The sequence below is a fragment of the Dermochelys coriacea genome, chromosome 10 (genome assembly GCF_009764565.3).
Source record: "Dermochelys coriacea isolate rDerCor1 chromosome 10, rDerCor1.pri.v4, whole genome shotgun sequence".
NCBI lineage: Eukaryota > Metazoa > Chordata > Testudines > Dermochelyidae > Dermochelys > Dermochelys coriacea.
The window spans coordinates 77,732,281-77,744,664 of record NC_050077.1 but is presented as its reverse complement, the minus strand read 5'-3'; the positions used below and the strand labels follow the sequence as shown (position 1 = coordinate 77,744,664).

General features: G+C 43.5%; 1 protein-coding gene across 2 annotated transcripts in view; it reads left to right on the top strand.

The window, feature by feature from the left end:
- ADAMTS17 (ADAM metallopeptidase with thrombospondin type 1 motif 17) overlaps positions 1-12,384 on the top strand; it is a 255,112-nt gene that overhangs the window by 110,088 nt on the left and 132,640 nt on the right. For both annotated transcript variants that reach the window (XM_038420717.2, XM_038420716.2), the window contains exons 9-10: positions 7,893-8,033; positions 10,010-10,160. In XM_038420717.2, the coding sequence (XP_038276645.1) occupies positions 7,893-8,033; positions 10,010-10,160 (292 nt within the window). The remainder of the gene's footprint in view (positions 1-7,892; positions 8,034-10,009; positions 10,161-12,384) is intronic.

Genomic DNA, 12,384 nt, shown 5'->3' with positions numbered 1-12,384 from the left:
CTACCATATGTTTTCCTATTTCAGGACCAGATTTTCACCTGTAAATGATGGTCCACACTGGAGAGTTTGAGGACGAGCCCAATGCAGTGGGAGGCCCCAGGAGGGATTCTGGCCAGCTCAATAAGAATCCCTCACTGGGAGCTTCCAAGTGTGCCACCTATTATAGAGTCATGCTGTCTCCCTTCTCAAGGCACCCAGCCATTCTGGACAGTGCAGTGGTGGGCAGTGATTATCCCCACCCCCTTCCAGCTTGCTGGCCCCTACAGAGGCACTAGTAGGCAACAGTTCATGCTCTCACCCAGGCTTGGCCCAGACTCGCTTGGCCCCGGGCTCAAGTGTGGGGAAGGTCTTTCTCTCACACACACAAACACCCCCAAAGTTCCCTATAGGGTTGGGCACTATGGAGCCCTGGATTTGATTTTGCACAATATCCTGGGTACAGTTGCATGAGAACAGATTAGAGAGGGACTCTTATCTCTCCGATACGCTGCCGAAACAGGCATTCCTCTCTCTTTGCGGCCATGTTGCATGGTATATGCCACTCTAAATTGTCCTATTTATTATCTTTATTTTTACTCATTAGAGTCTTCAGTTTTCTTGGCTCCCTCCAGAGCCTGCGATAGGCAAGTTCCTGGCCATTATAGTGTAATGACTGGCACAGCACAAGGGAGAGTTACAAACACGTCTTGCTCCCACTTGTGTGCCGCAATATGTGCAAACATTGGTTTATGTTCCTGACCCACTACAATTTCCTTGCAGGAGAAAGGGCTTCCTTCCCCACCTCTTCTCATTCCCTTACTATCTAACATTCCTCAGCTTTGAGCTCCTTGCTGTCTTTTTGAGCTGGTTGGACATTTCCCAAGGGAACATTTTTCTGTCGGAAAATGCCAGTTTATTGAAAGCTAAATGTTTCATTGGAAACATTTCAATTTCAATTTCAATGAAATTTAATTAAAAAAATCCCCAACTCTAAATGGAGCATTCCCATAATATTCTGTTCTGATCTTTTTGGAATGGCATATTTTGATTTTCTATTTCAAAACAACTTTGTTTTTATTTATATTCTACAATACAAAATTCTAAAAAGTCGGTATCAGAATGAAATGTTTCTACTGATGTGAAATTTTTTTTTTCAGAATTTCATGTTGCAGGAAGCTTTGACTTTTTTTGTTTTTGTTCTGCTTTGGAATGGGAAAAAAAATTCAAAATCGCACTGTTTTCTGCAAAATGGAAAATTCAGTTCCTGCCCCTCTGCGTGGTCTTCCCTCACCATTGAGCCACTGTTGGCCTCACTCCACATGAGGAGCTCCAAACATGCCATCCTGCCAATGTTCCCAGAAGAGGCAAAGTTGCACATAAATGTCAAAGAGCTCCGATCAGTCTGGCTGGTGTGTGGAGTCTTCCTGCCCCACCTGTTGGGCAAGGTGCTACGAGTCCTGACAGACAACACAACCTCCATGTTCTGCATTAACAGGCACTGGGGAGCGCGCTTGTCGGCTCTCTGTCAGGAGGCACTCCATCTGTGGGACTTCTGTATCAGCCACAAAATCCACCTGGAAGCTTGTCACCTTCCCGGCATGAAGAATATGCTGGCAGACCAGGTCAGCAGGGACTTTTCCTCTCACCACGAGTGGTCTCTCCACCTGGAGGTAGTCTGCATGATCTTTCAAAGGTCAGGAATTCCCCAAGTGGACCTGATCGTCACCAGACAGAACAGGAAATGCCATCAGTATTGTTCTCAACAGGGTCTGAGCAAAGGATCCTCTCCGATGCCTCTCTCCTGTAGTAGTCAGATATCGGAGGGAACACGTACATCAGGCTTCCGCTCAGCAGGGTCCTGGCAAAGATCAAGAGAGACAAAGCGCAGGTTATCGTGATTGTTCCAGCGTGGCCTTGCTAGCATTGGTTTGGCGTGTTTATGAGCTTGATAGCAGGCCCTCCCTGGCCCCTGCCCAACCGACAAGACCTGTTGTAACAGGAGCATGGTCGGCTCTGACACCCCAACCTCAAGTTCCTCCACTTCTCGGTGTGGATGCTATGTGGCTGAACCCGGAGAAGCAGACTTGTTTGGAAGGAGTCCAACACATCCTCCTGGGAAATAGAAAGCCCTCAACCAGACTGACTTACCTGGTCAAGTGGACGAGGTTTTCCCACTGGGCATCCGAGTGTGACATTTATCCCTTGTGTTCTTCCATGCAGGCTGTCCTGGACTACCTGCTCCATTTGAGGAACAAGGGCCTGGCACACTCTTCCATTAGAGTGCATCTCCTGGCCATCTTTGCTTTTCACCTGCCAATCCAGGGACAGATGGTGTTTTCCCATGACATGACAGCAGATTCTTGAGAGGGCTCGAGAGGCTCTTTCTGCAGGTATGGGTCCTCTCTAGGCACACCAGCCCACCCTTTGAGCTGCTGGGTTCCTGCTCCTTTTCCCACCCGTCATGGAAGGTCACGTTCCTGGTGGCGGTGATGTCAGCAAGATGGGTCTCTGAAATTAAAGCCTTGACCCCAGAACTGCTATACATGGGCTTCTACAAAGACAAAGTTCAGCTACGGCCCCACCTGGTCTTCCTGCCAAAGGCAGTATCCACCTTCCATATGAACCAGGACATCTTTCTCCCCATATTCTGTCCCAAACCGCACAAGACCAGTGAAGCGAGGTGTCTTCATGCGCTGGACATCTGAAGGGCCTTGGCTTTTTACTTTGAATGTACCAAGCCTTTCCACAGATGAACTCAGCTCTTCTTTGCTACAGCAGACAGGTTGAAGGGCCTTCTGGTGTCCTCACAGAGAGTTTCGAATTGGATCACCTCATGCATAGGGACCTTTTACGACCTGGCTGGGGTTCCGCTGCTGCCAATTGTCAGAGCCTATTTGACGAGAGCTCAGGTGGCCTTCCTGGTGCACATCCCTATCCAGGACATCTGTACAGCTGCAAAGGGGTCCTCTGTTCACACGTTTACCGCTCATTATGCCGTCACTCAGCAGGCCAGGAACGCTGCTGGGTTCAGCAGAGCTGTGTTGCAATCTACATGTCCGTGAACTCCTACCTGCCTCCAGGGTACTGCTTTGGAGTCACCTAATATGGAATGGACATGAGCAAGCAAGAAGAAAAGACAGTTACGTTTTCCGTAACTGGTGTTCTTTGAGATGTGTTGCTCATGTCCATTCCATAACCCGCCCTTCTTCTCCACTGTTGGAGTTTCTGGCAAGAAGGAACTGAGGGTGGGGGGAGCTGGCAGAAGCCCTTATACTGCCTCATGTGGGCGCCACTCCAGCGGGCGCCAGAGCTGGTCCCCTAACGATACTGCTAAGGGAAAAATTTCTGTCACCAGTGCATGTGGCGAGTGCACACACCTAATCTGTGTAGAATTACCTGTGGCCAAAACTCAGTGCTTCCTTTCCAATAAGCTAGCAATGATAGACCTTTTGCCTTTGTGGCAATTCAGAGATTTAGACTTTACCCAGGTGAATGGAACTCAGAAAGGGCCAGATTTTAATCTCAGATAAGCAGTACATGGATCAGTGTGTTTTAGACCAGTGGTTCTCAACCTTTTTTCATTTGCGGACTCCTAACAAAATGTGAATGGGAGGTGCAAACCCCTTTGGAAATCTATTGTCTGTACATATAGTTGAATTCTGTTCAGTCAGTTTTCAGTCTAAGTCTTTTGTGGACCTGTTAGACATAGTCTGCACAGCCCCACAGGTTGAGAACATTGTTTTAGGCAATCCAAGGAACTGGAGAGTACATTGTGGCCCTAAACCTCTATGTTTAAATTCATAAATTTAGCTTCTAATGAGCATTTAATGATAATGGAGTAATATATGTTGGGATTCCCTCTAAGCAAGGTCTACAATGTATAGGTAATGTACCCTCAAAGCAGTGCTCAGTGAAACCCAGCTTAATGATCGACCTCATACCCCAGTACACCTGCGTTTTGACGCATGATTTGGAGAAGATTGATTTGTCCCTGCATAGGTCTGCAGAGGACTCTTACGTGGCGTCATCCTAGGCTCGGGTGTTAGAAGCCTGCACAAAGAGTCGGGGATTACTTCCGAGTCATGCCGGCATGCATCCTCCCCCCCTCCCGCCATCTCTGAGCATGAGATAAAGGATGAGAGACTGTCTCTTTTGGACTGGAGTGAACCAGGGTACTCTGAGTCCCTGGAGGGAAACTTTATGCACAGCCAAGCTTAGGTTGAGGTTTTTATGATATGTTCCTATTTTTGACTTATTGCCTATGCCAAACCCTCTGAAAGGGGGAATAAGAGAGGCCAGATTCCACCACCCCGATGCTCATTGCATAGTACATTACAAACCAGAAGGTTTTCCACAGGTTTTCCTGAAGGGCTGAGATACTACTCAGTCTGAGTAAAGTGACAGATTTCAGAGTAGCAGCCGTGTTAGTCTGTATTCGCAAAAAGAAAAGGAGGACTTGTGGCACCTTAGAGACTAACAAATATATTTGAGCATAAGCTTTTGTGAGCTACAGCTCACTTCAAATGCATCCGATGAAGTGAGCTGTAGCTCACGAAAGTTTATGCTCAAATAAATTTGTTAATCTCTAAGGTGCCACAAGTACTCCTGTTCTTTTAGTCTGAGTAAAGGGGACAGAAGTGATTGTAACTTAGGGTCTATGGGCTTTGCTGAGGACAGGTTTGGGATTCAGTCACATTATAACCATGATCCTATACTAAGGGGTCACCCTCACCTTCCATGATCACCTTGAGAAGGTGGTAGCTGCAAAGATAAAAATGAAAGCCAACCTAATCCAGAAACTAGTAGGTACAACCTGGGGTACATGAGCGTCAGAGTTGTGAACATCTGCAATAGGACTTGTATATTCAGTAGCTGAATATTGTGCACTGGTATGGAGCAGATGCAGCCACACATGCCTTGTGGATACCCAGTTGAATACAGTGATGTGGTGCATCACAGGTACCCTTAAGTTGACTCCAACACCATGGCTACCGGTTCTATCTAACATTGCTCCCCCACTAATATGCCGAACTGCTGCGACATTCTGCAAAGCTTGGTGAATCCAGAGAAACATGTCTTCCTATCCACCAAGACCTTGACAACCCTCCCTGCAACATCTTGAGTCCCACAAGCCTTTCTGGGAACTTTCGTTTAGCCTCATGCAATCAGGCTCTGATTAGGAGGAAGCTTGGAAAGCAGATTGGGCTAAACAAGACTTAAAAAATAAGCACCTTGTGCCGGATCCTATACAGCAGGTTCCTGGGTTTGACCTTCCATGGTCACCTTGGTCAACTCTGAACCGAATCCGAACCAACCATGATAGATGCAGACATCTAACGTACAAATGGAAAATCAAGGACTCCCTGGCGTGCGAGTGCGGCTCCCCACAACAGACCATCAAACATATCCTCTCCCACTGCCCAATTTATAAATATGAAAGAGGCATCACTGCAATAAATTCTGCTACTCGTGATGTAGCCATCTGGCTCTGCCAGCTTCAGGTGAAAATGCAGTTGCTGCTCTACACCAGACATATGAAAGAAGAAGATTCTTGTTCTGTGAAAATATACTGGGAATGTATTGACTTGTGATCCAGATGGGCCAAAGAATGAAGGCAAACGTTCAGAAAATTTGGCTTACTTTTCTAAGTTAATATTGCGGAAGATCGCTATGTCTCTGTAGGGCTAAAGTAAACTTACCTATGTTTTTTACCTGCTTTTTCTTTTATCACATTTAAATCTTCCTTTCTCATTTCCCAAAACTACAAGTTTTGTAGGGGACACGTTACAATAGAAGAATATGGCTGGCTCTGCTCTCATAGTTTGTGTTAAGATGTATTTTTATTTATTTTTTTGTAAAAGTAACATTGATAAACCATCTTGGGTGAAATCCTGGCCACCGTTGAAGTCAGTTACAAAACTCCCATTGAGTTCAGTAGGGCACGGATTTCACCCTCTGTTTCTGAAGTTAGAATTGCTGCTAGATTGTTAAATTATTGGTGCATGATGCAAACAGAATATGCTTGACATTAACATTTTTCCTGTGTTCAAAACCCACAAAGGTAAAAAAACATGCATAACCATGAGCTTCTGATTCTAAAAATTATGCTAAGTGTAACATTGTTAGAAATAATAACATCCCTGGAGATAAACCTAAAATAATAGACTTAGCCATGTAATTTTCACTTTAAGCTAAAAATAGCATAAATGGTGGTTTAATCTAAGCCATAATTATCAAGCTGCTGAAGCTGGTTTCAGTTCATCAGAACTGGAAATTTATGCTGCATTTAGGTTTTGAAAATTTGAATCCCAAAACTGCAAAGAAGCAAAGGCAGGGGAATGAGAACTGAATATAAAAACCAATAGGCAACTCTGATTTATAGAGTAATGTTGCATATTGGGAGTCCAACATCATGATAGGAAATAAAGGCCATCTTGCTGTGTCCAGCAAGCTGGAAGCTTATATAGTAAGATGCTCTTCTCCTAAGCAATAAACTGATAATCATCTGAGATTTCAGTTATCAACTTGCAATTCTGAACCAAATGCTGATGACTGCCACTTTGCCAGCCGAGTGACACTTGACATCACGTGAGGCACCATTTGCGAAAATCCATAAACCAATTCCCATCCCATTTTAAGATGGGTTTAGAAACCAATGGGAGGACATTAAGATTTTAAAATGTTACTTATCAAATCTTATCAAAACAGGCTGGAACTTGTTCTCTCTTCTACATTGGGTGGTTAAATGGTCTAGTAGTTTGAGCATGGGATTGGAAATCGGGATTTCTGGTGTCTGTGCATGGTTCTGCCACTGACTCATTGTGTGAACTTGAACTAGTCACTTATCCTCTCTTTTACAAGAGGAAAAACTCAAGCAACACTGTTAATAATACATGGCCTCACAGGTGCATGGTGGTGGAAAAGTTTTTGTGAAGCCATTTTGAGATCCTCAGGGGAACGATATTTTAATTTCTCAGTTGTGTGTGTAAATACATGTAAATGTGCACTATTTGTTTAGATGAACTACTATGGGCCAAATGATGCTCACATTTACATTCAATTGGGGCAGGGATTGTGTCTTTGTATGCATTTGTACAGCACTTAGCAAAGTGAGGCCATGACTCTGGGTGGGACGTCCAGGGGCAGCTGAAATAGAGATATTTAATAATACTGTAAATTTGGAGTAACCCCTTTTATGTCAGTGGAGTTACTTCAGATTTACACTGGCACAAGAGCAGAACTTGGTTCCATGTTTAGTAATAATTGTACTTCAGTATTCGTTGACCTTACTCAACATGGTTTTAGTTAACCTCATTCACTAGTTCTGGGCAAGTAATGCAAAGTTTTCCACAAATATTCCCTTTGATATTCTGTGCTTCAGCCAGGCTACATCCTTTTTGAGCATTTGCTTTCCATGAACCCTTGAATTACTGAGTTTTTTGGGGAAGCACATTTCAGGTTGCATGACCATTCACAGAAACCACTTTTTGCATCCGGGTGCATAAGAATTCAGCCAGATGTACTTATGGGTTCATCTGATCAGGGAACAGAAGCAGTTCCGTATAACTTCTCAGAGCTATCTCTCCACTAAAAATCACTAGCGGAATTTAGAATATTTCTAGCAGACCCCATAGTGAAGTGTTTGCCATCAATCCATGGAGCAAAATCATTTTTTAAAAAAATTTGCAACTAAAATAGGTAAATTCAAGGAATTTGTGATCTGCTTATGATATCGAAGGTAAATTTGTTGGATAAATTATTAATTGTGCATTATTTGATCAGTTCTACTTTCCACTATGTTCCCCATAAGATAATCAGAGTATCATTATCAGGTGCAGTGGGAAATGACAAACCCGCAGTATGGCTTTATCTATGTGGTGGTTGTTTTGTTTTATTTTTTTTTAACCAAACAGCATGGGAATGAGCCATGACGATGACCATTTGTCCTGCGCAGGAAGATCTCACATAATGTCTGGAGAATGGGTGAAGGGCAGGAATCCCAGTGACCTTTCTTGGTCTTCCTGCAGCCGTGACGACCTTGAAAACTTCCTAAAGTAAGAACGTGATGAACAGTAAAACCGTGTATCTCAAAGAACCAGGATTGTATTTGAAATTCAAACACAAAGCAATGTCAGGGGAGAGTGGTGTACAATCGCTATATGGAAGGTTGAATCTATCTCCTTGGTAGTAACCTTTTCCCTGGAGCGTGCAGAGGCGCAGAAAACTTCCTCCCCAAATTTCAGCACACTGATAGCTTCTTGAAAAGAATCCCAGTTCACTTCCACTTTAGGAATTAATCCTGTGATGACAGGACTCTGTCTGGTTGTACAGGAGGGAGTGCCCTTTTAAAAAACAAAAAAACAAAAAACACACCTCCCCATTTGACAGATTCTGCCAGCCTGTCCTGCTAGAACATTCATTTACGGAAGCCAGAGTTCTCATTTCCCGGGAAGTTAATTCTGTGTCATTCACTGTGAATGCCTTTTCTACAGCATCCAGTGTTTTTAGTTTATCCTCTTTAGCAATTCAGAAAGAATTTAAGGCAAGCTGATTACTAGTTCGTAGATAATCGTTCACCGGAACAAACACAGATTGTGCTGGATCCACTTGACTATCAGAGATGCAGCCTCCATAGCGAGCAATGAGTTTAGCAGTGATCAGAGGGAGAGGAAAAAGGAGGTTAAAGTGTCTATCCAGAGAATAGGAACTCCAGTAATGTTATGTTAAAGGGACACTGTCAAGATAAAAAACAAGGGCCTGATTCTGAACACTCAGAGTCTGTTACCCTGTTAGTCCCTAAACTACTTGGTAGTGACCTTGTATACATGGTCCAGTATCTTTCCTCCTTTCCATTACTTAAAAAAAAAAAAGCAAAAACCTTCCAAGATGCTATTGGTCACAGTTTCAGGGTTAACTGCACCCTGAACTGTTAACGGTTAACTGTTGACACACACCCCTGACCTTCCACAAGGGCACCCACGGAAGGTTTCAGGCTTCAAGGCATCACCTCTCTTGGGCGAAGATCTGCATCTCTCTCCCTCCAAACAGGGATTTAGGCTTGCAGTCCCTCTGCACCTCACCGATTTCACTAGCAGCTCTGACCAGGGTCTAGCACCTGTGGTTAACCTTTCTCCACGAGCTACAACAGTGTACATCATTTTCCAACCAGCCTTCACAAAGCAAAGTGTATTAGAGAGAAAATCTACAAAAACAATAAACGAACCTACACACATGCTAAAAGCTTACCAGAGGTCACCCCTATCTCCAACATAGAGCTCTGGGGGCTGTCTGTCTTTCAAAGCCCTCAGCTGGATTTGCGCTGGGTTACCAGTTCATGTCAGGTTTCAGATCAAGAACCATAACAAGTCTGGGACAGTCCAGCCATTTCTTTTTACAGTCTGGGCCTTTGATCTGTGGCCTCCTGTAACAGGTAATCAACAGTCAGTGGCCTTCTCCTCAGGGCAAACTTAAAAGGTTTGTTTTTTGCATAACCGGTATTTTGGAATTCACATTAACCACCCCCAGGGCATTCTCCAGGAAACCTACTTAATACTCACCATCACAGAGGTCTGCCTGTCTGGCATTTTACAGTATATTAGAGAGACAGTCCTGGGACCAACACGGTTATAACACAACTGCACACAACATTTCCTTATAATCATTTGAACACCTTACATTTCTCAGGTCTTGTGTCTGTTCCACTATTCACTCTCCATATTGAGTAATGCCTCTAGAAATACCATTGCAATACCTCACCTCATGCATCTCCAGTCTTCACCTGCCCATAATAGCAACCTGACCAGAAATATCTGCAGGCCAGAATCTTTGATTAAAAAAGGATATTTCTGGGTGGAAGTCTCTCAAAAATAAGCAATTAAAAATACCAGCCCTTTAGACAAAGGCACCATAATCTCAAGAGAAAGGGAAGGAGCCACTGTCTCTGGGCAAGTGATCTAGCAGTCCAGTTCCAAAGTTTCTCCCCTTAAAGGTGTGTGTGTGTGTGTGTGTGTGTAACTCTTGTACTCTTTAGGTCCAAGGTGAGCACCTGTTTGCTGGTAACAGACCCACGAAGCCAGTACGCCGTGCGGCTTCCTCACAAGCTGCCAGGGATGCACTACAGCGCCGATGAACAGTGCCAGATCCTATTCGGGACCAATGCCACTTTCTGTAAGAATATGGAGGTAAGGCTTCTCCTGGGTCCCAAGGGTGCGAGGGTGGGTAATGGAAGCAAAGCGGTCAACTGAGAATAAAAAGATTCCATACCTCCAGTTGAAATACACAGTGGGATTTTCAACAGTGCTCAGCATCGGCCTAACCTGCTCTAGTTGAGATCCACAGTAAAACTCCCATTGACCCAGTGAAAAAACAGAGTTAGGCCAACACTGAGCACTTTTTAAAACCCCACCCACACTAATAAAGCTAAAATCCTAGATCCAAGTCCTGAAGTCCTTATTGAGTTTGTATTCAGTTTTCACTTGAGCAAAACTCCCACGGAAGTCAGAGTGCCAAAATACTGAGCAAGAGGCTGTTCTCATTATATTTCCGGCCCATCTGGAATTGGGATGTAGCAGAAGTCTCACAAGTGAGCCTCTTCCCACAAGACTTCCCAGCTCTGCAGACTAGAGAGGTTTAGATCATTTGGATTAACATTGGGACTTTTGGGTTCGAACCCTAACTCCAATCTATTTAAGGGCTGCTGGTAGGAGCTACCTCTGACTGTAATGTGAAGCAATATTCATGTATGAACCAATTGACCAACCAGGAGGAGCTCTGTTCTTGTGCTGTATCTGCTGGGGAGGCTGTGTGACCCAGTAGCTAGCAGATGGGACTGGGAGTCAGGATTCCTGGGTTCTGTTCTCAGCTCTGCCACTAACTCTCTGTATCATCATGAGCAAGACACTTAACCTAGCTGCACCCTTCTTTCCCCTATTCTAGGTAGGGATTATGATTGCACATATGTGGCTATGAGCTAGGATAGCTACAGATGGAAAGTGCTAAGCATTGTTATCAAATAGATTATTTTATTATCAGAACCATTTGGTGGCATTTTACCCTACATTATGCTCTACAAAGTCCTAGTTTAGATGGCAAGAGTGACTCATGCTTTACCTTCTTATAACTAGGCAATATTAAAAAAAAAATGTTTGTTTTGGTAAATCATTTCCCCCTCTCCCTCTCCTGTCCTGTCCCCTCCACCTCTAAAAATTTCTGACACTTTAATCTTATTATAAAAAAAGAAAATAATAATCAATTATAACTGAAGTTTCCAAATGAATAAAGCTGTCGAACACATGCAAGTGCTGGGAAAGAACTCAGAGTTTCACATTTGCTGTTTTGTTTACTTTGGATCTGGCAACTAAGTAACACAGAACATGAAAACAATGAGAAACAAATCCGGGTAGGTTGTGTTTTTTGGATCAACCAGAGAAATGCAGGCCATCCGGACTACTGGACTGGAAGCAAGCTTTTGAAAAGTGTATTTTAAAGAGTACCCCGGGAAGATTCAGGTACCACCAAATGAACAAATACTATGCTGCTTACCCAGTTTTTGGTAGATATTTGCTAAGTGCATTGTTGCAGAAAAGAACTGTCATTCCTAGAGGTTTCACCCCCACTAGGAAGTGCCATTTTACTGCTAACTAGTCTGCATTTCTCATGCTGAAATAGCATATCCAGAAATACAGTGTTCTTGAAACTCTTCATTCAGAGTATGTTTGTCAGTGTACCAAACCAGTCGGCAGTATTCTCTGTTAGGCACAGGTAGCAGGTGTGTTGGTCCTTTGGGATCTTTACTAGTCTTAGTGCTTGAAATCTTTAGAAAAGAAGAAAAGAAACCCTAATACATATTTGGAAGGACTTTAGAGTAGAATAATTTCTGCTGAGAAGCCTATACAAGCTTTGGCTGAATAAAGGACGTTGCTTAATTATGTATATGTAGACATTTCTGATCACGAATGTAGGATGGGAGTGCTTCAGAGTTCAGTGTTGACGTTCTGTGAAAATATGTGCCATTAACTTTACACATCATTAAACCATGGTCATATTTGCATGCTGCTCAGCTGCTGTGAGTTGGTGTTTGCCTGCAGTGAAACAAAGTTTGTTATAGGAAATGGTCAGCTTTAATTTTTAAATCCTGTAAGGTTTTGTTACCTTCACCTTCGTATTTCTCGTGCCTCGTCAACGGAATGCTTGTACTGTACGTCTCTAAGCTGTCTGTGGAAATATGAACCAAAAAAAATTGGCACCAGTCGTTGGCATTAGTTATAGAAATTATTGGCAAACATAGCTGTCTCCTCTTCTAGCCAGTAGTAATGTGGTATTTTTAATTCAATAAAGTACTATTAAAAAAATCCAAACGTACAAGGTAATAAACATTTGTCAGTAAATATTTGTTACAAAAAGGAA